This window comes from Anopheles funestus, chromosome 3RL (genome assembly GCF_943734845.2).
Source record: "Anopheles funestus chromosome 3RL, idAnoFuneDA-416_04, whole genome shotgun sequence".
Classification (NCBI taxonomy): Eukaryota; Metazoa; Arthropoda; class Insecta; order Diptera; family Culicidae; genus Anopheles; species Anopheles funestus.
The window spans coordinates 53595824-53622196 of NC_064599.1; the positions used below are offsets into that span (position 1 = coordinate 53595824).

At 40.5% G+C, this 26373-nt stretch overlaps 2 protein-coding genes across 17 annotated transcripts in view; both read right to left on the bottom strand.

Moving 5' to 3' along the window:
- LOC125768756 (disco-interacting protein 2) overlaps positions 1-17618 on the bottom strand; it is a 128864-nt gene extending 111246 nt beyond the window's left edge. For 4 of the 11 annotated variants that reach the window (XM_049436817.1, XM_049436819.1, XM_049436816.1 and 1 more), the window contains exon 1: positions 16253-17618. Coding sequence is in view for 4 of the 11 variants with exons in the window: in XM_049436822.1 (XP_049292779.1) it covers positions 16253-16337 (85 nt within the window). In the remaining 7 variants the exon portion in view is untranslated. The remainder of the gene's footprint in view (positions 1-16252) is intronic. The other 7 variants (XM_049436821.1, XM_049436820.1, XM_049436818.1 and 4 more) reach the window with 4 other exon arrangements.
- Positions 17619-18594: 976 nt separating this feature from the next.
- Positions 18595-26373, bottom strand: part of LOC125768774 (failed axon connections) — a 48152-nt gene continuing 40373 nt past the window's right edge. For 5 of the 6 annotated variants that reach the window (XM_049436866.1, XM_049436867.1, XM_049436868.1 and 2 more), the window contains exons 3-6: positions 22985-23323; positions 22369-22515; positions 22094-22290; positions 18595-21996 (exon numbers count right to left, since the gene is read on the bottom strand). In XM_049436866.1, coding sequence (XP_049292823.1) covers positions 21819-21996; positions 22094-22290; positions 22369-22515; positions 22985-23323 — 861 coding nt within the window. In that variant the 3' untranslated portion in view covers positions 18595-21818. The remainder of the gene's footprint in view (positions 21997-22093; positions 22291-22368; positions 22516-22984; positions 23324-26373) is intronic. The other variant, XM_049436871.1, reaches the window with a different exon arrangement.

Sequence of the window (26373 nt, forward strand, 5' to 3'; positions counted from 1 at the left end):
TTAGATGCAATGTAACGGACAGTAAGTAACAGTGACGAGGCGTCTGGTCGACGCCATTGCACCATCGACCAAAGCCCGTTACGCAAAACCGTTCGGGTTAATTTTATAGTTGAAAACCAGCAAACAACACACGAAAGTAAACATGCGCCTGAAATGAGGTCAGATATTATTTTACATGCTACAGGTGATATGAGAACGGGGGTGGAATAATGCTAATTCACTGCTACTGACAAGGAAGAAATCTTATCTTTGAATTATAATTTGGAAAGTGAATTTACGTAATGACTTTCGCTATTATTAAAAAAAGGGGAAAACCAAAAGAAAAACGCACAAATGATAAAGTGTATAGCGAATTAAACAGAATTCAAAAATTAAACGATGTTTGCAAACCATAAAAATTGCTAAATGTATGTACTGGAGCTATTATAACAAATAAAACTTATAATGATAGGCAATTATACAAAGAATAAGTGTATATAAAATCTACGAAGCATGTAATAATGAACTGGGTTTGCAAAGAACATCTTTATTTGTTGAAGATAAATAGAGATCCAAACAGAGGATAGCAACTCTTTCGATCTGTCACTGTGACATGCATCTATATACATACACATACGTAGAACAACGTTTATAGCGTGTGGTAGTATACTTAGTACATTAATACGCAGTTTAAATACAGATAGTCCCCGAGGCAGACAGTACCTCGCTACACAGATATCCGGATTTTAAAATTTTACAGTTCAGAGATTTTATAGCAAAAAAACTTAAGGAGATAAGCTAATTTTTTTTAAATGTCTTCGAATCAAACTAAACCAATACACTTTTGAGAGTGACAATACAACTTAACAATGATATATAAATAAATTAATTAATTAATAGTTTTTTCATATTTTTGTAAATGTCTGTTCCTTTAAAAAATCTAATAAAAAGCGGAATATATTAAGAACAAAGAATGGGGTTGATTCTATAACTATTAATTTGAAATGAAATTGCACTGAGATCCGACATTTCAGAATTTCGAGATTTGCGGAATTTTCTAGATTTCAGCGGTCCGCTATAATATTGTATCTCGGGGACTACCTGTACTCTATATTGTTAGTAACCACATCTTTAAAATATTAATCGAACCAGTTTGGAGTTTATGGATATTCTGGACAATTTCACAAAAATTTCATTTTCTGAGACACTTATTCGTCTCTTGCAATTTCTGATAATTAAAAGTAGGCAAAGGAAGAAGAAGCTCAGAGTTTTATTGTACTCGTAAGTGAAGCGAGTGATGGCGTAAAGACATAACACCATAAGAAGTTTTGAGGATTCCTGGAGCATACAAACATATCCTCAATGTTTATAACTGAATAATGCAACTACATAAAATTAAAACTAAATTTTGAAAACAAATCCGTTATAGTTGCAATTTGACAATTGATAATCATTTAACCTTTAAGCAAGTCTTGAAATATCTTCAAAGTATTGGCGTTTCTCATCAATAGACAACATTGTTGGAAATAAAGACCCAAGAAGTGCCCACTGCATGTCGTTACAAGATACCACATCGTAACAGTATCAGTCAAACGTTAATTTGCTGCCCGTTATTCACACAACAACCCACCGAAAAAGAAGTCTTCCCATCTCTCCATGGTTCGCGCTAAGATTAGGGCCAGTTAGGTTAAATGAAGTTTCGGTTCACCGCATCTCACGCGAGCGAACACATGCATATAAGTCATCAGTGTCATTGAACACGGCAGTGTGCAGCACGGTGTCAAAAAGAGCAAGCAGAACGTCAAGCAAAATCACAGCCGACTGTCGGCGCTGCATAAGCATCTGCAAGTGTACCCTCCACTGCCAATGCACAAGAAATGTGGAGTGTTGTCTTCGCTTAATCTGACTTTCAAATCCTCCACAACGCTGGGGGAAAACATTCTCTTCGGCAAACGGTTTCTTCGCACGTACCATTCGTCACACAGTATGTTGTTAAAACACATCCAGCACAACTCGCATCTGCCTTCGGTTGATGATTCACGCTTATTAAGATTTATGCGCGTGCTTACATGGGCTTGCACCATTCGACACTGACATTGACGACGTTTGATAAGCTTCAAAACGGTGCAAAGCAACCTTTCTTGGGGGCAATCCAAGTGCCATAGATTTTTTTTCCCCGGTTTCCACACTGCCAAAAGGGCGGTTTTCATAAAAAAGAGCTGTTTTGAAAGGATTAGTCACAAGTCCATTGCTCTTGGTGCTGCACTTTAAGAACAAAAGCAGACACCGTCTTATTTGGTGCGGCACACCACAAACTTCACTCAGAAGATTTTATGCCATATTTACACTCATACATTCGTCGGTTCCGTAAAAAATGCTTTCGAGCACGTTTCTGGAATAATGATGCTAAGGTACATTTGCGCTGTCTTCCGCCTTCCGTATGTTACTTGGTTCTGCCTTAAATACATCCCGATGGCAAAGACGCATGCTAACAGCTTTTTTTCTTGCTGGAGATGATCTTATCCTTTCTCAATCCCCAAAAAATCGACTGGCAGGGACACCACAGCAATTCTCCTACGACGACAAGCGCTTTCCGCTGCGTATCAACCAGCAACGGTGGAGACCAATTTCGATTTCATTCCAGCTGGTTCACGGCTAATCGCTATACCCACGGCATTTCGACATCTTCACAAAGTTCACAATCGAAGCATAACGCCCGAAGGCATGTTCCAAAAGAAAACGAAACATTGAAGAGCGAGCGAAAAGAAAAAAAAAGTACAATCCACCGTCCACTGCTTTTCGCTCTGGAGGCACCTGGTCTGCTAAAAGGAAGGAACCGGTTTGTTTGGGAGTGTGTCTCACAGTAAAGGCTCTTTTTATTTCTATCCAGACCTTAGATTCCCTTCCGCTCGGTGGTGAGTTTTCGGTGGAACAGGTTTTCTTCTCCGCATATCCAAACAGACCGTGCTGATTCGTGCTGGCATCTCTGACCGGGCGCTACATGCTAATGCAAAGCCTCTGCCTACGGTCTTATGCACCACGTTCTTTTCAGCAATACTTTACCTTCGCTGCAATGGCCGGAAGCGGCTATCGAGTTTTCTTTTTTTATCGACTCACTGTTTCTTAGCTGCTCGATCGGTTTTATACCCGAACGAGGTCAAACCATCAGCATGTCGGGTGAGTGGGGGCTATCAGTTCATGGATCTGTTTCCATTTCCAACATTAGCATGCCTACTTCCGACCTAAAATAAAAATCGAACTTAAACTAATCATAAACGCTAGGAAAGAAACGGGCGAATAGTTACCGTTGCGAAATGTCGATATGCATACGCTAACCTTCCCCTAAATGTGTTCATGGTCCAAGGTTACCAATAGATGGGACATGGAAAAAAACTTCCACCCAACGTACAGCACAAAGAAACTGAACCCGAATCGATCGATCGTTATTGGTTTTGTGTCCATCTCATTTCCAGCGCGTAAGATCTTCGACTGCACCAAAAAAAAATCTAAAGTAATGTAACCCAAATATGCAAAACAAAAAACAATCCAAAACCCTTAACCTATCTCCAACGGCTTAGCTTCCACCGATGCGAAATGAAGCTTTCGAGCGGAAACGAAACTAAAACCAACCATCAGGCAGTGGCGTTGCAGTTCAATGAGTTTTCAAAAACCCCGTAACTGGGTGACTTACATCGCGATCGCTCGGATCGCTATATGAATCGGAAGTGGGAGCGTGAGCGAATCCAAACACATTCGGTAATGTGCGTAAACGCGCAATGGAATGATGTTAGTTTTTAGCGGCGAAAAAGCAAATTATATGCTTCACAGCTTGGTGTTTCACGTTCATGTGGAGAGAGAGATGGAAGCGAACCGAATTCCGATCGATGAGGGCATACATTTTAAAGGTGCTATTATTTGCATTTCCATGATTTTGTTTGTCCTATTTGATTGTTTTATTTTTATATTAGCTGTCATATAGAATGGTAACAGATGATGAAAAATAAAAAATAAAAAAAACAATAATGTTGTCCAATAAAGATATTAAATGAATTGATTTCTTCATAACTTTCGAAACGAGCTCATAATATATAACCGGAAAGTTATCCCACCGCAGGCCAGTAATTCTAGAAAATATATAATACTTAGGAGCTTAAAAATTTAGCAAAATTCTTGTAAGATATTTTTACATTTTGTTACATAAATATAGAGTCTTGTCTTCATGTATAGATATTTCAGATGAAAGAGATCAGAAGTAGGAAAAGTGTAATTCTTAGGAGTTATCAAACAAAATGATAAACACCTAATGTTAATGTCTAAAGACGAATAATATTTATAGTTATGATGGTACACACAAAAACATTTCTGCACAAATTGGCATTGAGTCAACACAAGCACAGATGTTGATATCAATTGATACAGATTGGTAAAAGTAGAGATAACTCCATCGGGATTATGATCTTCAAGATCTCAAATATTTAAATGTTCGACTATGGTTCTACTGCAGCCATGAAATACTATTGAATCTACCCCGAATCTTATAGTGTTTAAAAATAATCAATTACTAATAATACTTAGGATGTTTTAGATAAGAAAACAATTCTAATAGAATTTATTAAAAATTTCCGTACTTTTAACGGTTCAATTCATTGAAATTCCTTTTATAAAAACTTTTGAAAATAAAAACCTTTCTGCTATTTATTCATTCTTCTCGATTGCCTGACACACATTTGTCACTCAAATGGAAAGGAAAGGTAAATTGACAAACGCTGTTACATACTCCATTCACTGTATGAAGCCTGTTCATGCGCAAATAAATCGATACCAACATATTGGCACACAAGTGAACGAAAGTCTATCCCAAAAATCGGGTGAAGCCAATTTTTGTCAACCGTTTGCTGCCGCTTCAGGCGTCATATTTTCTAGCACCGTGCCGAATTCTCACTCGCGATGCTGTTTCAGCCTCACTGCTTCGCATACATAAGGTCGGACACATATTCTATAGAATTCTTTTCGATTTGTTAGAAGAAGAAAAAATTCCCCAATTTTTATTCTAACATCCCATGTATCGATGGAACACAAAGAACCAATATTAACGCCACCGTACACAATGGTACACAGGGTACGTTCTGGCAGATTTCATCCGTTAGGTACGCTCAACAATTTATTTCCATTTTGCTACGGTACGCTGTTACCGAATATCTAACATTTTGTCAGCTGCCAAAACACCTTTTCGAAAGCGGGAAACATTGCCGCCATTTTTCCACACCTCCCGAAAGCCGCAAGAGGTTGGTTCACATTCAACTGTCATGTACTGGCGGGGGAGAGGAATTTGGATTGTAGTAGCATCGATGACATAAGAACCATGTACAGCCGATCGCCAAATTGTGTCATTGTCATAGTTTGGTAAACATAAGATTCACCCCGCATCCATCGGGAGATATATGCGCGTTGCCGCAAAAATGCGGGTTTGTATATTTTTTTTTAAATTTTTAAAATTCATAAATGAACCACAACAGGAACCCCAAAACGACACACGACGCTGGTGTTGATGCGCGACATCGCAAACAGAAGCTAACATTTAAATAGTCTTCGTTTGCACACATACGCACAAACAGTGCGTACATTTGCATACGATTTTGACAAGCAAAGGAAGAAACATCAACCAACAAACGACCAAATGACGAGCAGCGAACCATTGTAGAGGCTTTGGTACAGTTTGTGTTGTTGTTGCGGGACACACACAACTCATGCTAATGTTATACCACGAGAAAGGTGTGTCTCAAGTCGCACCTCATCAATTCGCCCAAGAAGCGTGCCTCTTTTTATGAATGAATGAAAAACGCTTCACGTTGCGGGAAAGTTTGTTGTTGAAGATTTTTTTTAATATTGAAAACATGTGATGTCGACAAAGCATGGTGATTAAAATAGATTTTTAAATATGGTATTATTTAAATTATTGCATCAAATTGTTTAACAAACTTAAAAGAGATTTATAATTTATTTTGAATCTGACTTATGCTGAAGAGTCTATTCTTGATAGCCTGAGTGTGTTTAGACAAGGTTGTATAGTTCTTAAAGGTGTTTTTTCCAAAAGACATTTTACGTTGTCTTTTGGAAAAAAACATCATGATTTTGAATGTTATTAAAAATGATTGAGTGTATAAACATAAAAATATTTTTTTTGACAGTAAATTATCGAAAAGCGAAATGGACTTACCAAACGATCACTTTTTAATCGAATGGAAAATTTATTATACGAACTTTTACGTTGTTTGATGTCCTCGTCTGTACTTCAAAAAAGGGATTTTTTTTAGATAAAAATGTATTAGGCCAATAGTTTTGATATTCGCCTACTACACAACACGGTTTAATTTCACTTTTATTATAGCAACTCTAACTGTCGATCCCAATATTGTGCTCTTCTGTCAGCTTTGACGTTTCTCTGCCAATAACCCCGCACACAGATAACCAGGTGTATCGAATGATGATCACCTTTAAGTGCAACTCTTCCGGAGAGTGTGCCATTCGCTCGGATGACTTAGATTTCATATCTACCTTCTTCGAGCTGCACTTCCGCAGCACATGACTGCATCCGGCAGTTGTTGAGGCGTGCCGAACCAAGGGCGCACAGCTGTGGGAGGTTTCAGTTGACTTCAAAAACCCCAAAAGCAACCGACTGCACCAGAAATCCAATACTACCCTTTTTTCCGTTCATGGATGATGAAGGTGACACACGACAACACTGAAAGGGGAGCGAAGGAAACACACGAACGCAACGGACAATCCGTTCAGTTGAAAGGCTTACGACATTACTCGCGCCCGGCAGACGCATACACTTCCGATTAATTTTGCTGAACGATGAACCCCCGCAGTCGCTGAGTTTGAAGGTACACCAAGAAAGGAAACCGATCGAGTAACATGACACTCGTCTGCCAGCGATCAATAAATTCGGAACCAACAAGCCAGCAGACCGAACAGGTATTTTACGTCCAAATTCGATCATCTTCTCACCCCTCGGATAAGGAACGGTTTGGATCGAATCTAATGTTCATGCTTGCGTCACCATCACTACCGTCGTGTGGACATATAAGCACCTTGGCACGACGTTCTTTACAAATTAATACCAATAGGGATAGCATTTTTCTTTCTGATTCGATTAACCTTTCAAATGATATATGATACTAAAAGCACGAACTATAGAATTGCAATTTAAAAAAACTGTAAACTAATTTATGACAGAATTATTAAAAAAATATTTTAACATCTTTTTTTAAACTAACAATTAAATTAATTTGTACCTCTAGATTATTACATGAAACTCTAACGAAATATTTTAAAACTAACAAAAAACAATTTAGCACAACAAATATTCTGTCCGTAACTCTTACAAATAGTCTAACAAAAAAAACATAATACAAATAACAAATTATAAAAACAAATTTAAAAAATATAAAAAATAATATTTAAACATTTAGCAAAACAATCTACAACATAACTAAGAGATACAAACATATCAGCAAAAAAAGCTTTAAAACAATAAATAAGAAAACAAATGTGGAACAGAATAAAATAAAGTAAATAATAAAGCTGATAATCAGTACAAAAACTTCATAGAAAAAAGGGGAAAAAATACCAACAACCCTAAAACAATAGAAAAAAAAAACACACAGAAAAACAGTATGCAAATTCTTCACTGCATTCGCTTGATACCGTGCAAACTGCAACGCTGGTGGAAATTGGATCAACATAAATATGCATTCATCGCACCTCGTAAACGTCCGAAACCTTCCTATGCTTTTCTTTTTTTTCTTTCTGTCTGTTTCCCTCCCGCTTTTGATCCATGTCCTACAACACTTTCACCGGCCACCGTCCGTTTCAAACTTCCATTAGGCGTTAGGTGATTCGAAACCATCCACACATAAAAGGCGCAACCCTAGCAGCGCCCTCTGCCTGGTGACACATTTTGGTATCTCCCGTTACACGCCACCTCGGCCAATATCGCCGGAAATGGTGAATCAAGTGTCTACATACGTGCACACACACACACATGCACCGACCAACGTCATTGTACTAACGATACCACTACCAATGCTCGATGCAACTGAAACGGGACCCAATCCGATTTAATAGCGTCGAATGACTGTGTGACCCCTTCCAATGCCCTACGAAGGGACAGAGCGATACCAAAAACGTTGGTTCGACACCTAACGGCTGGTGGTCACAAAACGATAAAAAGTCGAGCAACATGTGCAACAACAACAAAAAAAAAACGCAACCAAACCATGGTGCATGTAAATTTACCATACAACAGCAACCTTTTGTCAAACGGTACCTTTGCCGACCTACAAAACCGACCGCCACACACGCACTAGAACAGAAGAAATAAATGCAGCGGATAAAAAAAGCTCTTCCTCCAACAAACGTTTTTCGTATCCGTTTTTATGAAAGCATTTTTTTCTAATCAAACATGACATATCTTAAATGTGTTTGCGTTGAGAAAATAATAGCTATCGGGACAGGAGAAGAAGTAAAAAGCACGCCTGCACGCCACGTCTGCATTTGACGTGGAAGCGCGTGATGAGACGTTTGCGACGTTTCAAAGGTGTCCCCCGCATTAGCGGTCGGGATATGTGTTCCATCAACACCCGTAAAGGTTGTCGAGAGTTAATTTATGTTAAAAATATGAACACAATCTTTGACATCGCACATATCCACGATGTCTCCGTTGTTTGAAAATGAAAGGAAAAATCGCTGGATGGATGTGGTTGACGCTAGACAAGCAAGCGAACACATAATTATCTAACACTGCTGATGAAAGGTTTAAGATTAGTGTTGAAAACTATATTTTAGTACCAATAAAACAGCACACGAAATCTAAAAGTAGAAATATTAAACAATTGTACTGTGAGGTAATTAGCTTTAAAAAATCAAAAATATTAATATTAATTGAAACAAACCAGTTCGCTCAAATATCATTTATTGGCATTATGACAGTCGAGCATAAATGTTGATTTGCTTCTGTGTCGGCGACGAAGCCCGAAAAGTGTCTCCGCCAACATATATCCGAAGACGGACGGAAAAAGACGGACGAACATGACACCAGCGAACATGTCTCCCGAAAAAAAAGTTGCTCCTGAAAAAGGCTGCCTACCCAAATATGGCTCCGGTAGCACATGTGTAGGATTTTATTTATTTGCTCAACCAAGCACACGGTCTAAAACCACAGCAGCATTGGCTATCAGTATTCAGCCGGCCCGATATATCGAGGCCAAAAAAAAACCCTTTTGCTCAACAATTACCGATTGGACCATCTTCGGACTATGCCGTTGCCGTTTGCCAGTTTCTTTCTATCCACAAATGATTTCTGTTCTCTTGGCGATAGCAAGACAAACCACAAAACGGACACACTCGATTGGTAATGAAATGTGTTTGTGGATAAGAACGCGCAAACATCCAAAGCATGTTTCCATATTTTTTCCCGGGTCAAAATGGCCCAGGTTTTGACCACGAAACATCTCACTCGATACGACGATAATGCGCGGAACCCCGTTTTTTTAAATCGGGCTATCTAAAAGTTCAAGCCCTCGTTTCGGTTTTGTTTGGCTTACGATAAAGCTTGATTTTCTTCGAACATGCTCGCTTCGTTTCTGTTACGAAAAGTGGATGCTTGGAGGATTGTGATAGTTTGGCGAATATCCGGGAAGGCAGAGATTACCGAACTTTAGTGTTTAAGCGAAGGGTTTTTGGTGGGAAAATTTATCTTTTTCGTTTAGTAGAATGCACGATTACCTACCCCTTTACGTTTATCGGACACTGTCCGTGACACATGGAAAATGTTTGAATGTGTGTTCTTTTTTTTACGATCCAATATTGGGTTTTGACGTTATCGGTCGAATGTTTTGAGATAAAGCTATCGATGCAACCGCAAAATAATCTAACCCATATACATGACGAACCGAAAGTGAGCAAACAAACGTTGCTAACAAACAAATCTACTTCCAAGGAAACCGTTTATAACAAATATTAAACAATAAATGAAAATGTTCAAAAAAAATTGTTGTACTTCTATATATTTTTTGTATGTCTTTTTTACGTTACTTTACAATTAACATGTAAAACAATTATTAATGACAAAAAAATAAGTCTCTTTTAAAAACTCCCTTCGATCAACATTGGTGCCGTGTCCAGGATAGTGTAAAAATTATAATCATATTTTTTTGCCAACATGAAGTTGAATTCAAATCTATAATTCAAACGTTTGCACGTAAGAACACAATTTATATGTTAAATAAAAAAAAGAACAATCATTATTCGATTACTTCCCATCGCATAAATTATTAAAAATCGCAAGATAAAAACATATCACAAATGATGTCTTCAAATAACGAATGTGAAAAGATCACTTCAACTTCAACGCTTCCCTCAGGTGCATTACATACTTGTTGCCTTCGATTGCATTTGGAAAGGTGATCAAACCTGTAAAGCACACAAAAATAATATTGCTAAACTTTTTTAAACCCAACTACAAACTTCATCTTTCTTCTTCACAAACGCGCATTAAGCTAACAAAACTAAACCGATCTATCCGATTCAACTCGGCACTCGGTTTGCTTTGCTTTTCTATTTTCTCTCGCAGCTCTAGCAATGTAAGAAACCGAAACGGCCAACACGATGTACACAGATCGTGATAAGTTTATGAAATGAAACAGGAAAAAAGCGCATCCCCAATTACACAATCCATTGCACGGGCACGGTGGGCGACCCTGGAGCGTGATGGGCCCAGCCGGAGGAGGAACAAAAAATCTCCCCTTGTAATGCACACACCTCTGCTGCTGCTGCTGATACTCGTGAAAAGCAATTATCTCAATAACACGGTTCAGTAAATATTCATTTCTCCAATTACGCCTGATGATAGATCTGTGTGTGTGCTCGGGCGTGCGGACGATATTATAGCAGAACTTGCCGTGCGATGAGCTGCATAAACACTCGTACACGAAGCGAGATGCCGTTACATTTTAAATCCATCGCCGATAATCCTTGCATCATATTAAACACGGACGAAGATGTGCAACAATGAAAAAAAAAATGCAGGATGGATTCGTAATCACCAATCGATTGAAGGGTGCTGTTATCGGGTGGACCCGAGAATTTTTAAGCATGTCATGTCAATGTGCATTCGATTCCATATCTGTCAACCGGAAGCAGTGAATTTCCTGCAAACCAGCCTCGCAAACCAAGTAAGCAGCAATGCATTTGTTGATCGATTTAAACATAAGAAGGAAAAAAAATTTAAACGACACCAAAACTAAATATTCAAACTCGACATTAGCGCAATGTTTGCACTCCAAACGAACGATGTGCGAGCAGCTAGAACGGTTCGCGTTCAGTCACGCAAAACAAAAAAAACGTTTGTTTGACATCTTATCGATGAGAATGCATCGATGATGATATCATGCTTTTTTTCGCCCCGGTTGCTGCTGATTGTGAAAATTGCTTGTATTTAAGCCTCGGCTTATCGTTCCATCCTTGACGAACGTTAGGCTAAAGGAAGGTTTGCATCATGAGATAAAAAAAAATAAAAAAAAAAGATAGCAACTTTTAGGGGCAAAAACGTGAAATGAATTGTGTGTTATAAATTATTGGTAGAGAAAAAAGTATTCTTAGCACTTCTGAACTAATATTTGCATTGGTTTAGATAAAAATTGAATGCAAAAAAATAGTTTGCATGTTGTAAGCAGATTTGTTGTCCAGATTTGTCGGCAACTATCGAGTTGAAGCTTAAACAGAACAATTACACTAAATTCTTTTTTTGTTTGACAGGAAAAATTAACTCATAGGTCCGTTTGACAAAGAATGTGAGTATTGCGATTAATTTTTCACCTACATAGGAAGCCCGTTTATCCGTGCTTATCAGTACTCCGCCTTGCCCGGTTAACCGAATACGTCAAATCACATTTACTGTCAACTGTCATTTCTAAGCAGCCTCTATAATCCGACAAACAAGGTAAACATTGTACAGGTATTCCATTCTCTTCTTAAACCATTCTTCTTATTGATGGCGTTCTGTTCTTCCTTCTTTCTGAAAGAATTTTGCTTTGTAATATATTTTTATTACAAGTCAAGATATTAGTATTGTAGACTAAAGAAAAAAGCCCGCAAGCCCATGATGCTATCCAGTTTTTTGCATAGCTTTTATATTCCAGCAAACCAAAACCGTTTGTCGATCATTTCACGCAGTATTGTGTATGATTTTCAATTTGTAGTTTAAAGTACTACCTTTGAAACAAAACTACATCGCCTCGAACGCCTGTGCCACATCCATGGGAACATACGTTTCCTCCACAATGTCAAGGTAACTGGAGGAATTCTTTGAAGTGCTTCGCTAATAAGTTTGGATCTTACATTACAAACAGTACTACAAGTTGGCGTCCATCCGTCGTTTCGCTACACCAGCAAGTCCACCACGGCACGGAATCTGAAGACTCATCAACTTTTTAGCCAATCTGCCGTACCGCCAACCTCTGCTGCGGTGCGGTGTCCTCGACAGTTTGGCCTCCCCTTTACCCAACGCCGCACGGGGGCAGACCACTCGTCCTTTTAACAACGCAGTAGTAGCTCAAGCTGCTTAGCAAGCAGACACCCTCGGACTCGGACAACTTGGGTGCCTTATTTCTTCAAGGTAAAACAAATAAACGACGGTCCAACAACGTACCGCTTCTCACACACCCTCAAGGATAAGCATCTCCACCGGACTTGCTGGACCGGGTTGGACAGAAGAAGACGACGAAGAAGAAAAAGCAAACTATAGCAACAGCAAAAAAAATGTATGTATGTAACACTCATCCACATGGTTAATCGGTTCAGGCCTATTGGTCTCGCGTATGAACCGAAAAGCACTGATCCGGTGTCAGAAGGAAATTATTATGTTTTCTCAGTTTTTTGTTTCCATTCCCTCACTCAGGCAAGGCAGACTTTTTGTTGCCTCTTAGCGGCCGAATAAACGTCAACATCACACGATGGCGGTTTGAAACGCTCATTCGAACGTGAACCGCCTCTTCGCTTGCACGTTCATCAACTTTGGCAGGTGGCCACAGTAAATGGCCTCCGGACGTGCTGCACACTACTGTTTGCTGCCGTAGTTCTGCCGGTGCCGCTGCTGTGGGATGAATGCGCACGCGTACATCTCAACATGATGCGGTGGAATCACCACCATCGCACTACCACCATCAGCAAAAAAGACGACCACAACGACGACGACGACGATGATGATGATACCGGCCAGTGCAAATCTAGAAGAGCCCACTCAATTCGCTTCACTTCCTCAACATCTCTCTCGTCTTGGGGGAAAAACGAGGGGGAGATGATGCTGGAATATTTTTTTTTGTTGCTGGCAAGACGACAATGACGACGACGATAAAGCTACCCCGAGACGCGGGACACGATGGTTTATGCTCTGTTATGCTGCATTTTCCTACCCATTTTAAACTCATCGACACTGCCAAACGATGGCGACGACGACGACGACGACGACAACGATGAGTGCAGAATCTGCTCTCGTCTGCATCTTCCGCGTCAGACAAACAGTCATTATCGCAACAATCTTACCCCCTCTTTCCCTTTTCGCCAATCCTTCGCCATCCCCTTTGGCTCATTGTTGTTGAGCCTTGCAGAATGGCCCACACCACAATTGCATCTGTCCGCGTGTGTTTGTGTCTGGGCAACGTTTGCAAAATGGGCACGCATAGAGGATGCACTCGGCAAAGGCGCATACACCCGCCAACAAGACCCCTTTCCTGGATGCAGTGTTTACTGCTGTGTCGCTTGTACATTAACGCAGCGAACAGTGGGCTTCATGTCGGGTGTCGATTTTGATACGGATTTCAATTCGGAGTGATTTGAATGGCTAAAAAAAACTTGCAGAATTTGTTATGAAGTTCACATTTTTTTAAATTAAAGTAAAATATAGGACTTAGACATGTTCAATAATAATAAATCCAACAAAGAAACTCTTAATAAACAATCTTTTGCTTGTCCCACCGGAATTCAAAAATTTATTCCTATCTAAGAAAGTTTGTTGACATAAGTTTAGATTGAGTTGAATCAAAATTTTCACTAATAAATAATGCGGACATCTACCTCTTTATTGTCAAACAGTATAGCATATTACAAAACTTCCGAACTGTTTGTATAAAATTTAACTAATTTTTAAAAAGTGCTTTGCTTTCAAACCAACTCATCACTGAGTCCATTTAGCATCCTTCCTAGCCGGTGAGCCATCTTTTGCAACAAGACAAAAAACCCAACGGAACCAACTACCCTTCAACGACAAACTCGGTGGAAGAGGTGACCTTTGCGTTTCCTACTTTCGCACATCTCTGCTCGACTCCAATTAGAGAGTTATGTTTACGCTGCCACGCTACCACACCGACCACAGGGAGAAATACTTTTGTTCTCAACAATTTCCGGCCACAGTACAATTGCTCGGTCTTCACCTTACCCAAACAATTCTCGTGCTTAATTTTTACCAACAGTCGCTCAAGAGCAGAATGGTAGCTACGGAGAGATTCGTACCCAGGGAAAAGGAAATTAGGATGGAAAAAGTTTTAACCAACACTTTATGCAGCCAAATTGAATGCGATAACGTGCAAAGAGCACTAGAGGGACCGTTTATAATTGAAGTAAAAATAACGAAAATAAAGGAAAAACATAAAAGGAAAGTTTTGTAAATTATTTGGCTATGGTAATGAAAATACAAATAAACAGCTTAATTGTGACATTTAAGCAATAAAAACAAATCTTTAATTTAAGAGAAAGAGCTACTAGGGAAACATAAATTCAATGAGAAAAGTAACATTATTTTTGTAATACAGTGTAACACCGGTAATTCGTGCTCATCGGGATTCGGGCCCCGCCGGATAAGCGAATATCACGGATAATAGGCACAATTCTTTTTATTGACAAATATTAGTGTTTAGTATGTAATGGGTGTGAATTTTTTTTCTAAAGCTAAATGTTAATATTCTTAAGTGGACTTTGCAAAATAAATCTGTTCTATTTGGTCGAACTTTTGTCAATTGTATCGTTTCCTATTGTGGTTTTTATTTCTTGCCATCACCGGTTTGCAGTTAATATTGCAATTCGCCTTTGGAACTGTCAATTCCGAGCAGCACGGATAATGGGACAGCCGGATAAAAGGTACCCGGTTAATCGGTGTGATAAGTCCACTGGCAATCGTATCTAATTTAATACATCTAATGGCAGATGACATCAGACGGGGAGGCATATGGAAATTCAAAACATCAGAAGTAGTTTTCGTTTGTAATCTTAGTTACAAATATGTACTACGTTGGTTACTTCCTTGTTCTAATCCGACAACCCCCATTCGGTTTTATGCTAATATTTATTACCAAATTCAAAGACAAATCTTGTAAAATTTGTACATCTTTCAATGAGACATTTTTTATCAACACTTGTAAAACTATTGTATTGTAAAACGTTTTACAGTATTTGCATAATTCAACTTGCGAACATTGCACGACCAAATGAAACCAAATGAAACAGAAACTATTTTCATTTAGTAAAAAAATAATTACAACCAAAAAAGTAAAAACCGACAACAAAGAGAGAAAAATGATGAGAAAAACATTCTATTGCGCTCTCGCAGGAAAACGCGGCAAGGAAAACCCTTCACCAAAAATGGACTGCTCAAAATAAGCATTTTGTTTGCTTCTCTCTCTCTCTCTCTCTCTCTTTCTCTCTCTTTCTCCTGAAGGACATTTACCCTTGTGTTCGCCCGGGAGCCCTTATACTCTCGACCATTTCCCTTTAGGTTCTTCCATTTGGAAAGAAAGTAAAACAAGTGTCCCGGCCGGTATCTCTTCCCCCCAAAAAAGGTCCTTGCACTGTTAACGAATGCGCGGAAAAGTGGGATACATTCGGGAAAACGGTTTGCTTTGATTATTTGCCAGAACAGGAAAATGGGAGAGCATGTGAGAGTGTGCGGCAATGTGAGAACCGGTGAGCAGAATCAGGAGAACAAAAGTTGACACTAAAATATCGATCCGTCTGCAAATTTTCTCCCTATACATCGTGCGCTTTCCCTATTCGGGGGAAGGATTTTCGGGCGTTTATATGTGTGTGTGTCTGTGTGTGTGAGTTTCTACATTCTAAATGTGAAACAAACTTTTCCCTTTTTGGCCGTTTGCTTTGCTATTTGCAATCAAAATGCTGCATTCCCAAGCAAAGCAATCGACCAAACACCTGCGATGCGTACCTTCTGACAGCTCCAATTCCAGCTCAGCCAACTTTTCCCGGACATCGTCCGGGAGGCTTCCGTAGTCTACGATGATGTCGCTCATTTTTTTAAACCCCAGCCGACTCTGCTAATTATTCCAAGGGGTCAATGAAAATGCAGGAAAAACCGGTCTCCACCCTGATGCTGGTTGATGGGCCGGTTTGCGTCACGAGGTTCCTCTGTAGCGTATGAAACGGCAGGCTCCCACACAAAAAAAACACAACACGCACACACTCACTTACTCACTCACTACACTTAAACCTAGGCAGTACCACTTCCGGTGGGACTTCGGTTTCGCCTGGTCTGCTTAATTTTCCATCCTTCCACAGTGGGAAAACCCGTACCGAAGCCGGTGACTGGACCAAACGGGACACATTCAGAGCACTACACCCGGGGTTGTTGAAATTGACGCTTTATTCCGGTAGCGAAAAGGGTTGTTACACCGCACAAGCACTGTGATTTACGCAAATTTTTGGGAAACGACACACTTTCAATCAGCAGCCCATGCCAAACAGGTGCTTTCGCACTTTTTTACTTTCGGGAAATCCTCGCCAAACTTCCACGCCTACTACAGCGACATATATACACATACACACACACAGCAAACACACCCACGGAGGTCAGTTACTGCTCCGTTGCTAATCTTTCCCTTTCAGATCTGTTGTAATCAACACGCACCGACACGCACGACGGGTGACGGGAAGCGAGCAAGGTGCCAGCAAATTAAAACCCCCACACACTACACCACTACCAAAGCACCATCATCACTACTACTGTTACTAACAGCAACCGCGCCAGTGATTTGCCTCCCGGAAGCGCATCCTTTAATAACTTTCGCCGACAATTTGCTTGATTCGCGCAAAACACGACACTCGCTTCACTTGTTACATTATTTTTTTCCACCCTTCACAAACCTTTCGCACTAGCATTCGCTTCCAACAAAAAGGCGTTTCGTTGGTTCACGGGATGTGCCTCCTGTGCACACACAATTCACGCGGAGACGCAAAGGTACGCGGGCCGTTACTGCCGTTTTGCTGGAAAACGCCAGCTTGGTATTAGTGCACACAATCCACACGCGCTCGTTTTTATAGTCGACTATCTTCAATGAAAGCAATTACACGATAGATTCTTTCTGTTAGAACTTTTGGGGCATTTATCTCCTCTCCAGCAAACCGTGCGCTACAGCATCCGTCTGCCGTGAAGAAACCTTTTCGAATGAAACAAAACAAACAAACGTCTCAGCCCATTTTGACAGCTTGGTTGAACAAAGCACGGTTTATACAACCGTGATGGACTTCTGACATTGGCTCGGTTTATGTTACGCACTTGGCTTCTGGTAGAAAATTTTTTATTTTGCAATGCAGTTCAATTTCACAATGGAAGGTTGATTAATTTTAATGATATTTACAGTCATATTCGCATGAATCAATGGTGTATGATGCTGCTGCTGTTTTTAATATTGTTTGATCGATGTACGCTACTTTTGGTGTCGCATATATGGGCGCGTTCTCAACCTACGCATGCATAGTGAACTATGGGATTAAGATATGGACATTTTTCATTCAATTTAAATTTAAACGTTGTTTCAAATTATTCCGTTAAAAATAGGACCACATGTTCCATGATACATTTATGTTACATTCTAGTTGTTTCGCGTACAATTTCTCGCTGTATGGTTTAAATAAGGGAATCAAACAACGAGGAGTAGACTTATGACCTCGTGTTTCCACGATCGACCAAATACATTGAAGATCGAATCAATTCTGGGCCTGCTCTGCGTGGCAAAAAAGGACTTTCCGGTTGTGTAGTTTTCTTCTTTGTGACTCTACTGCCTTGAATATCTTACCAAGCAATTTTCTGGCTTTCTATGAGTTTATTTATCAGTAGTGGGATAGTTAGTCCTATATCTTGGGGTATGGCCCGTATGGGATGTAGTAACCGGTCCTGTCGTATAAGACCGACACCACTACCACATATTCCACCGGGCCTATGATTTGTACAACCAATACAAAATCAAGTTCCAGATAAAGCCAGAAATGTGCAATGAATTGCAAACTGTAATATTCAAATGTAAATGGTTCATTCATACAGTGCAATTCGATTACGGTTTTTAATTATTAGAAAAAAACAAATAAGAAATTTTTAATACGGTTGTATAAAGAAACATTTCTTCAACATAAGGTTCCATTCAATTTCCATTCCTATAATTATGATTGTGTGTAAACAAAAAAATTCTTTCTTTCTTTAAAATAATTTATATTTAGTAAATTACTAACCTTCTTGTTTTGTTACAGCTTCCAGTTCCGCACAGTACGCTATCGTTTGAACTGTTGTCGTGGTTCATATCAATTTATTTCCTTCCATTTTTCCCTTTCCTTTATTGGATGCTGTTCACCAAATAGTTACGCCTAAATGTACGCATTTATATGGATGTATGTTTGAATGTTTTATGTACGTGGTAGTATGTATGCATTTGTTTTTCTTTATATATAAAGTTGTTGCTGGGGATGCTGTGATGATCAGTGGATTTGGCGATGTTTTTTTTTCTACAGTTTCAAATCTGCACGATCATTCTAGTTGAAATTCGAAATGTGTATTTGGGGGGTTTATTTTACTATTTTTGGGGAGAGAGCGAACGTATGAGTTGAGTGTTTGATTTATTCTTTATGATTTTATCGTTTCATCGAAAAATTCCTGATGGCGCGCTGTAATACAATCCCTGCATTGCAAGAGATTTTCATCGCGTTTTTTTACGTGGGTTTGTTTCCATTTTTTTTTTTTTGCTTTAGCCACGAGACAAGAACATCCCGCAAACCTTCCCTTCTCCGCTACTATATGCCAACATCATCAGCCCCGCTTCATCGCACTAACGATCTAACGATCTTCCTAACCCACTGTCTGACTAACTGTTTGAAGAATCTCAGCGTACATTTAACATATTCTGGCTCATATAAATTTACAAAAAGATTTAATATTTATCGCACAAAATACCTAACCGCCCACTCATTCGTCCACACAGCTTACAAAAAATGGTACATACTACATATTGTTTTGTTTGGAAAAAGCACAGAAAATTATAGACTAAAAACGATAGAGCAAACATTAAGCTACCATTCATTCACATTCTGTCCGTTGCGCTTAACTTAAACAGAACTAATGTAAATTGCAACTGTTTCATCATAATAGGGGCTTGCAGGTAAGGTTACCAGTTACTAACCCGGAAAGAGAAAACAAAAAAAAAAACAAATAAAAGTAAGACGACAACAAAAGCAAGTTGAGAAGATTCGATTACTATTCCGCAGCGCATAAAACACGAAAAGGCTAATGAAAAAACCTCAATATTCTCATCTCCGTTTAGTCTGAGTTTATAACACTCACATATAACTGCTTAGTACGCGATTTTTCCACATTTCCGTTCGCAAACTTTTACCAACAATTAGTCACATTCTGCCCACCACCTGGTGTGTATGTGGTGATGCATACTAAACATCGTACTGTCGTACAAAAACAAGCATAATGAGTAAACGGGAGAGATATTTTCGTTTATTATACATTACCTTTTCGTTCTTTATGTTTGTTCATGTGTGTGTGTGTATGTATGAATGTGAGTGTGTATGTGTCTGTTGCATAAAAGTACTATAAATATAAAATATATAAGAAAAATATAAAAATATTCAATAGCAATTGTACAATTACTAATATCGTTCGCTCGCACGCATTAATCATGCGTTTCCTGCATTCCTTCCTAAATCCTTCGTTTTGCACATGAAGCTCAGAAGAGTGAGAGATGGAGCGCGGAGGAGATAAGGGGAACCAGTAGGGGAACAATACAAAAAAATATTGTGCAATACACGAGGCATCGGATGCCACTGTATGACCTGACTATGTATCCTCGCTAAGCAGCTTTAAAAAAAAGCAACTCGAATACTACAATAAGAGATTCATCTCGCGAAGCTAAAATGAAAACGAACAATTGCAACAGCACAAAAAACCAGATTGCGCGCACATACACACATACACACACGATTCGAGTAGCTAGCCAACTATTCCCTTTTCTCGCACTTTCTCCATTCCAATCGTCCATTAACAGCGTCACGCAACAACCCCATAAGCCCCGGGACTCATCATCGTTCGTCGCAATAGTTGTCGTTTTCTGTTCAGCGAAAATACTGAACAGACGAAAGGTTTATTTGACTTTTTTTTTGTTTGTTTGTTTGTTACTGTTTGTTCGTTTTTCATTACCTACTTTTGCTTCTTTGAGTCTACCACTTATGTTACGCCTGCAAAAAATCTTTACACAAATGAAAAGTTTTTGAGTATTGTATGCATATCTATTCCTGTTTTGACGCCGCCCACTCCCTTTCCTTCATTCTTTTCATCCTTTGCACGCGTTTGGTTTTTGGGTGTTCCCTTTTACCTGCTGTTGTTTAATGCAACTATTATACCACTTCCTCCGGTGCGTCACTCCATCTCTCATGTACCTCTTCATTACATCTTTAGCGTGTGTGTGTTTGCTTTAATTATTTTCCGTTTTACTTAATACGAGTAATTTCTATTTATTTTTTTCTTTTTTTTTGTTTTGTTTTGTTTTGCCGGGAAGGAGGCAACTTTCGCGCGCGAAACGCAAAACACTACTCGGCAGTGGCCATTTCCGTTTACGGGTTTTCCAATTTCGCAAACGCTGCTGTTTCTTCTTCCTTTTCTTCTTTTGTCATGTCTGAACTCCGTTTTCCACGTTTTTTTTTCTATTCTCGCGCTCTTCTCCCCCCCCTTTCCTGTTTATCGCTTATGTCCCCTTTTTTTTGTTTGTTTCCCTTCCTGTGGTTATCATCATCATGCTGGCACATTCTCGTCTAAACAGTGCATCCATATTGGATTGCCTTTTTCCCCCCTCCCACCTCTTTCTCTTTGCGATGCGTCCATTTTCATTTTGGTCTTCACATCTGTTCCGCACACTTATGTCGTATTAATCTTTCTGCTTTTCTGATTTTGTTTAATTTTATCTTTTCTATATAATATTCAATTAATATACTCCTCCATCTCTTTATGCTATCCCGGTAAAAAGGTAAAGTATAGTGCGAAAAATTTATCTGCATGCGATGAGAAACTATCAACATACGAAAAAAACAATTTTATATAAAACGGAAAAAGGACAAAAACGCCAAATATCGAATAAACAAACGACAAGGAAAATGAAACATTCCCGTACACGCCTTCCTGCACGTTACGCAAAAGAAAAAGACTAAACCCTCGCTCCTAAACCACCCACTATACATCGCTGATGGCAGGCTGTAACTTCGCACGTGTGTATTTCGGTATGATTTTCCTTCCCTTTTTTTTCTACAAAATAATATATCCTTGCATAAAGAGTAGGTGGAATTTGATCGGCTTCTCCTAGCGAGAAGAGAAGCTGGTGGATGTTTCGGGCACGTCACACTGGTTATTGGCAGTTGACGGCATCAGTAGAATAGTGTAAAAAGCATAATGCTTCCTTTGCTGCTGCTGCTGCACACGGCGGCCGAACCGGATCATTGCGGTCCACACCTTATTTGGCGGCTGCCTCTTCTTTTTCTTTATTTTCTTCCACCACCTTCTCGGGTTCCTCCTTCTTTTCGGACTTCTCGTTCGAGTTATCTTTCTCGAGTTCCTTTTCCGACTCGTTCTTATCCTGTTCGGCGGTCTTTTCCGTATCAGCACCTTCCTTGTTTTCCTTTGTTTCAGGTCTAAAAATATATGTGGAGATGTTTAGCGAAATTTTATTTCATGAGTAACGAATAGTGATTACATCGCAGCTGTGTCATTCGATTTCTCTCTACTTACTCTGGTTTTGGGATGTGTGCGTTCAGATCCAGCTTGGTGCAGATATCCTCCCAGTCTGGGAAGCAACGCTCCTTGATCCGCGAAACGTGTCCCACCAGATTCGGGCAGTTCTCCTGCATGAACTCCTTCAGACCGTACTTGACTTCGTCCAGGATGAAATGGATTTGTGCCAAGACGGAGAATGCAACACAATCCAGCTGAAATATTATTATAGAAAGAACGCATATGTTACGTTAGGGGACTTGGTCAGAATTCAACTCTATACAGATGCATACCGTGGTGGGTTCGTCGCCGAAGAAGAATGGCTTATCGGCCAGCAGCTCAGACAGCACCTTCAGATCCTTGCGACCGAATTCCTCGACCTCCTCGGGCTTATGGACACCCAGGCCTTGAGCTTTCACCTTTTTAGCACCCTGGAAACACTAGAGACGTTAGAGGACGGATGGTTCCGATTAACAAACGGGTGCACACTACATGACGGTATGGTTGAGATGAATGTAATTCGGGCTTGTTAAGTTTTGTTTGTGAGTCAGCACTCGTCTTATGCCCTTGCCCTCCTATGATATGAAACTTTCTCTATTTTTCACCTTCAAACAGGACCCCGAAACAAACGGAACAGTCTTACTGGAAGGAGCGGTATGATATGAGTGCAAGCAAGATGTTTGATTGTTCATGCAGTGTTGTAAGACCTTCCAAATCATGCAGACTGATCCAACTCTTCACTAAGAGCTTCTACGTGGTATTCAACGTGATTTGTTTCGTGAGTTGTGATGTGAGCAGTCACACAAAGTATGAACGAAGAAGATGGGTGCACAGACAAACCAAACGCATACACATAACACATAAGAAAGCAGGCAATAGAGTGTTCGAACAGTTTTGTACTCTGCTTACCTTGCGGCTGAACTGGAACTTGAAGAAAAAGTTCAGCAAAGCGTTCGGCAGACGACTTCCGAGGGCATGCTGGAGGTTGATTTTGTAACCCTTGAGCATCTGTTCGGTGTTCTTGCTGCGCCACGACAGCACCACCCAGACGAGATGGTTCTCCAGCATCGAAATCATCGCGTGGGCAATGTTGCGCTGCTCCTGGGTCAGGGCGGCGTCCAGGTCCTTGTCGTAGCGTGTCGCCAGCTCCTGCATGATGATGGTCGAGTCTGCGATTTCCTCGCCATTGACTTCGACGAAAGGCAGCTGTCCCTTCTTCGAGCGCAGCTTCAGCTTATGGTCAATGTTCTGTGATCGTGATGGAAAGAAAAAAGGAAAAAAAAATTATGCATAGGTTCTTGATTGATGTTAAATAGAAATACTTTCTCATTGTTAGCATGTTTTTTATTTTAATTAATTTTTTTGTTTTTTCTATTCTATTTTTATCGTAATTTAATATTCTATTCAATATGTTCTTCAAGAATTTTTTTAAGGATTATTTCGTATAAATTTATTTGTTTTAGAAAAGAGAAATTTCCTCCAATAAGGTGTGACTCTTTGTCCAAAATGTCCAGAGCCTAACAGTGTTGTTCCACACAACAGTGGAAGCTTGCTCACATTCAATGACCGTTACCATCGAATGGCCTACATATTGCGCACACTTCGATGTCAGCCATTAGCAGCAGTTGGAGCCATGCTCTTCTCGCAAAAAACACCCAGCAGCCCATGGCGGCCATTAGGTCGAAAATTGAAATCATATCAAATGCGTTCAATTCGAGAATGTTTCGACTAGTTCGCCACAGTAAATTTCAATTCCATTGCATACATTAAAACCATTAATGCCGCAAACAAATGATTTATACGCTTGTATCCTTTCATAGAAAACGGTCGTCACACCCAGACAGCGGTGCTTTAGTGGTGTTAAATTTTCCAAAACCCTGGAACGGGACAGACACGGAAGTGTGAAGCTTTTCCTCGACAACCAAAAAAAAAAAATTGGAAAGCAAAATCTGGACCGACCAAATCAAAGTTTCACCATCCCCCAACAGACCGAATAGCGTCCTGTCACACTAACACAGTTGCACCCTTTCCATCCCCACCGACGCCGCTGGTCACTTCCTACGCTTCTTCCGCACATCATCTACCGTTGTCTCAACCGTCTGTGTGGACAGCGGGTTATTGCGCGCGCAAACGCGAATTGTTCCCGGTCACGGCACCAAACGCTGAACGAACCGAGGAGACAAAAAAAACTGTACCATCTCCCTCCAGCCCTAGTTTGTCCTTTTCGCATCCTATGACGCTTTTGTTGGAGCACATTGCTAGCGTTCTCTCCTAGCATACGCTGCCGCCGGCCAGGATATAGCCGGCTACGGCTCGTTTAGTTTCCCCTGAAATCTAATTTTATCCTCCAACGATTCGCTTTGTGTGTTGGTGGTGGTAGAGAGCAGACACCACTGGATTGCGTCGCACCCCGAGCGAGCTGCCTCCTGCAATTACCACCCACGCCCTTAACCCGGGGGACTTCGTATTCCGGCGTGAGCCTCCATTATGGTACGCTTACTTGCAACCGGCAAAACCTCTTTTTAGTTAATAATTTAATAGAAGCGTTCACTTTACGCTTGGAAGTATATTAAAGTGGTCGCAGAAAATTGCGAGATAAAAGAGCGAAATCGTCTGCTAATTGCATTTGTAATACATGCAAGTGTACACGAATGGGCGGAATTTTTTTTTGTGAGCTACAAGAAGAAGCAGCAAAAGTAGACGGGAAAACCCGTTTGGCGTGGCCGTTTTTTCCGGCACACAAATGCTGCGCCATGTGCAAAATTCAACGTGCACCAGCACGATAAAGCGTCCTATTTTCTTCTCTTTTACCACGGATTTCTCACTCTAGCGTGGAGAGCGAACCCACATTTAGTACTCACAGAACACTCACACAACAGCCCACGAATATCCTTTTACTGTCCTAACGACACATACACACACACACACGACTTCCCGGACACATCTCTCTCATTTTCCTTATCAGCACTACCATCATACAAACACTCAGAAACATATACCAACACAACCATCAAAAAAGTTTACCGGGGTTTGCCGGGTGCCGTACCGACACGGCACTCACCTATCAGCAAGGAAGGCGCGCGCGTGGACACACATTATTATTGATCGGCCTATCCCTATGGGACAGCGTACACCATTTCCAGGGCGCGCGCATTTGCCACTATCTCACGCCCTTCTCAAACAGCCAAGGGGGTGAATTGCTGCGCTAGTAGTGGTGCTTAGCAACAGTGGCACCGATTACACTCGTTCGTAAAGCAACCGCGAAACACGGTCCTGCTTGAGGCGGGGAACATGGAAATTCGACGGCAGCAAAGTAACGCCTGAATGGCACGAGACGCGATAGACGCCAAAAAGGATAACGATTACAGCCATTGGGTATAGGTGTGAGTGAGAAAATGAGTACCAGGAGACCGGTTTAGGACGCCGACTGTTGAAATGCTTTTCCAACACACATTTTCATTCCCCCGTTACGGAGAGAGAGAGAGAGGAAAATTCTCATCAACATGAAAAAAAAACACGAGGGAAAACCGGATAACGGCAAATGGGGTTTGATGGCATAAAGGTGGTTTCGAGACGGCGTTTGGTTGGAACAAAAAAAAACCCGAACATCAAAAGGAATGTGGTAACGCATTCCCATTTCCAATGTTGCGCACATTTCTGCTATTTGCTCCCGTCCGTCATCACCGATGGAGTCTGGAAAGAAGCTTTTTCCCGAGCATAAAAAATCTAACATTCATGATATACGGCAGGATATGGATGGTAGGAAAAGCGAATCACGAAGGGAGGTTTTTCCGGATTTTCCCTCCTCAACCAACCCAACCATATAAAGCTCCTGCCTGGAGGTTTGTGTGTGTGATGGGCGGCTGTGGTTAGGCGGCTTTTCTCCTGGATGTGATTGGTCGAGAACTTTATCCCCCCGTCACGGCACATTCCACCGATGTGTACGTGTGGCCCATTTCTTGTGGCCAGTTTTTTTTCCCGGTCGCTTTTTTATTTGAACAGATTTTTCTTGACACTGTTGCTTGCGCGCGGTTTGAATCTTTCATGCGCCTCTTAGTTCTCTGCTCCATCTCGTACTCTCTTTAATACGACGCAAATGGAACCATTTTTTTGCCTGTGCAGACTAATGTCGCCCTACCACCACTCTTGGCACCTTTGGGATGTTCTTAGTGCGTGCCAGCGTTTTGGGGATTAATCTCGCAAGACTACCGGACGCAAATAATAAGATTTTTACTCAGCTGCTACAAATGTTTGTGCGAACCAGCCGGTAGTGCTGACATAACGTAATAAGCTTACTT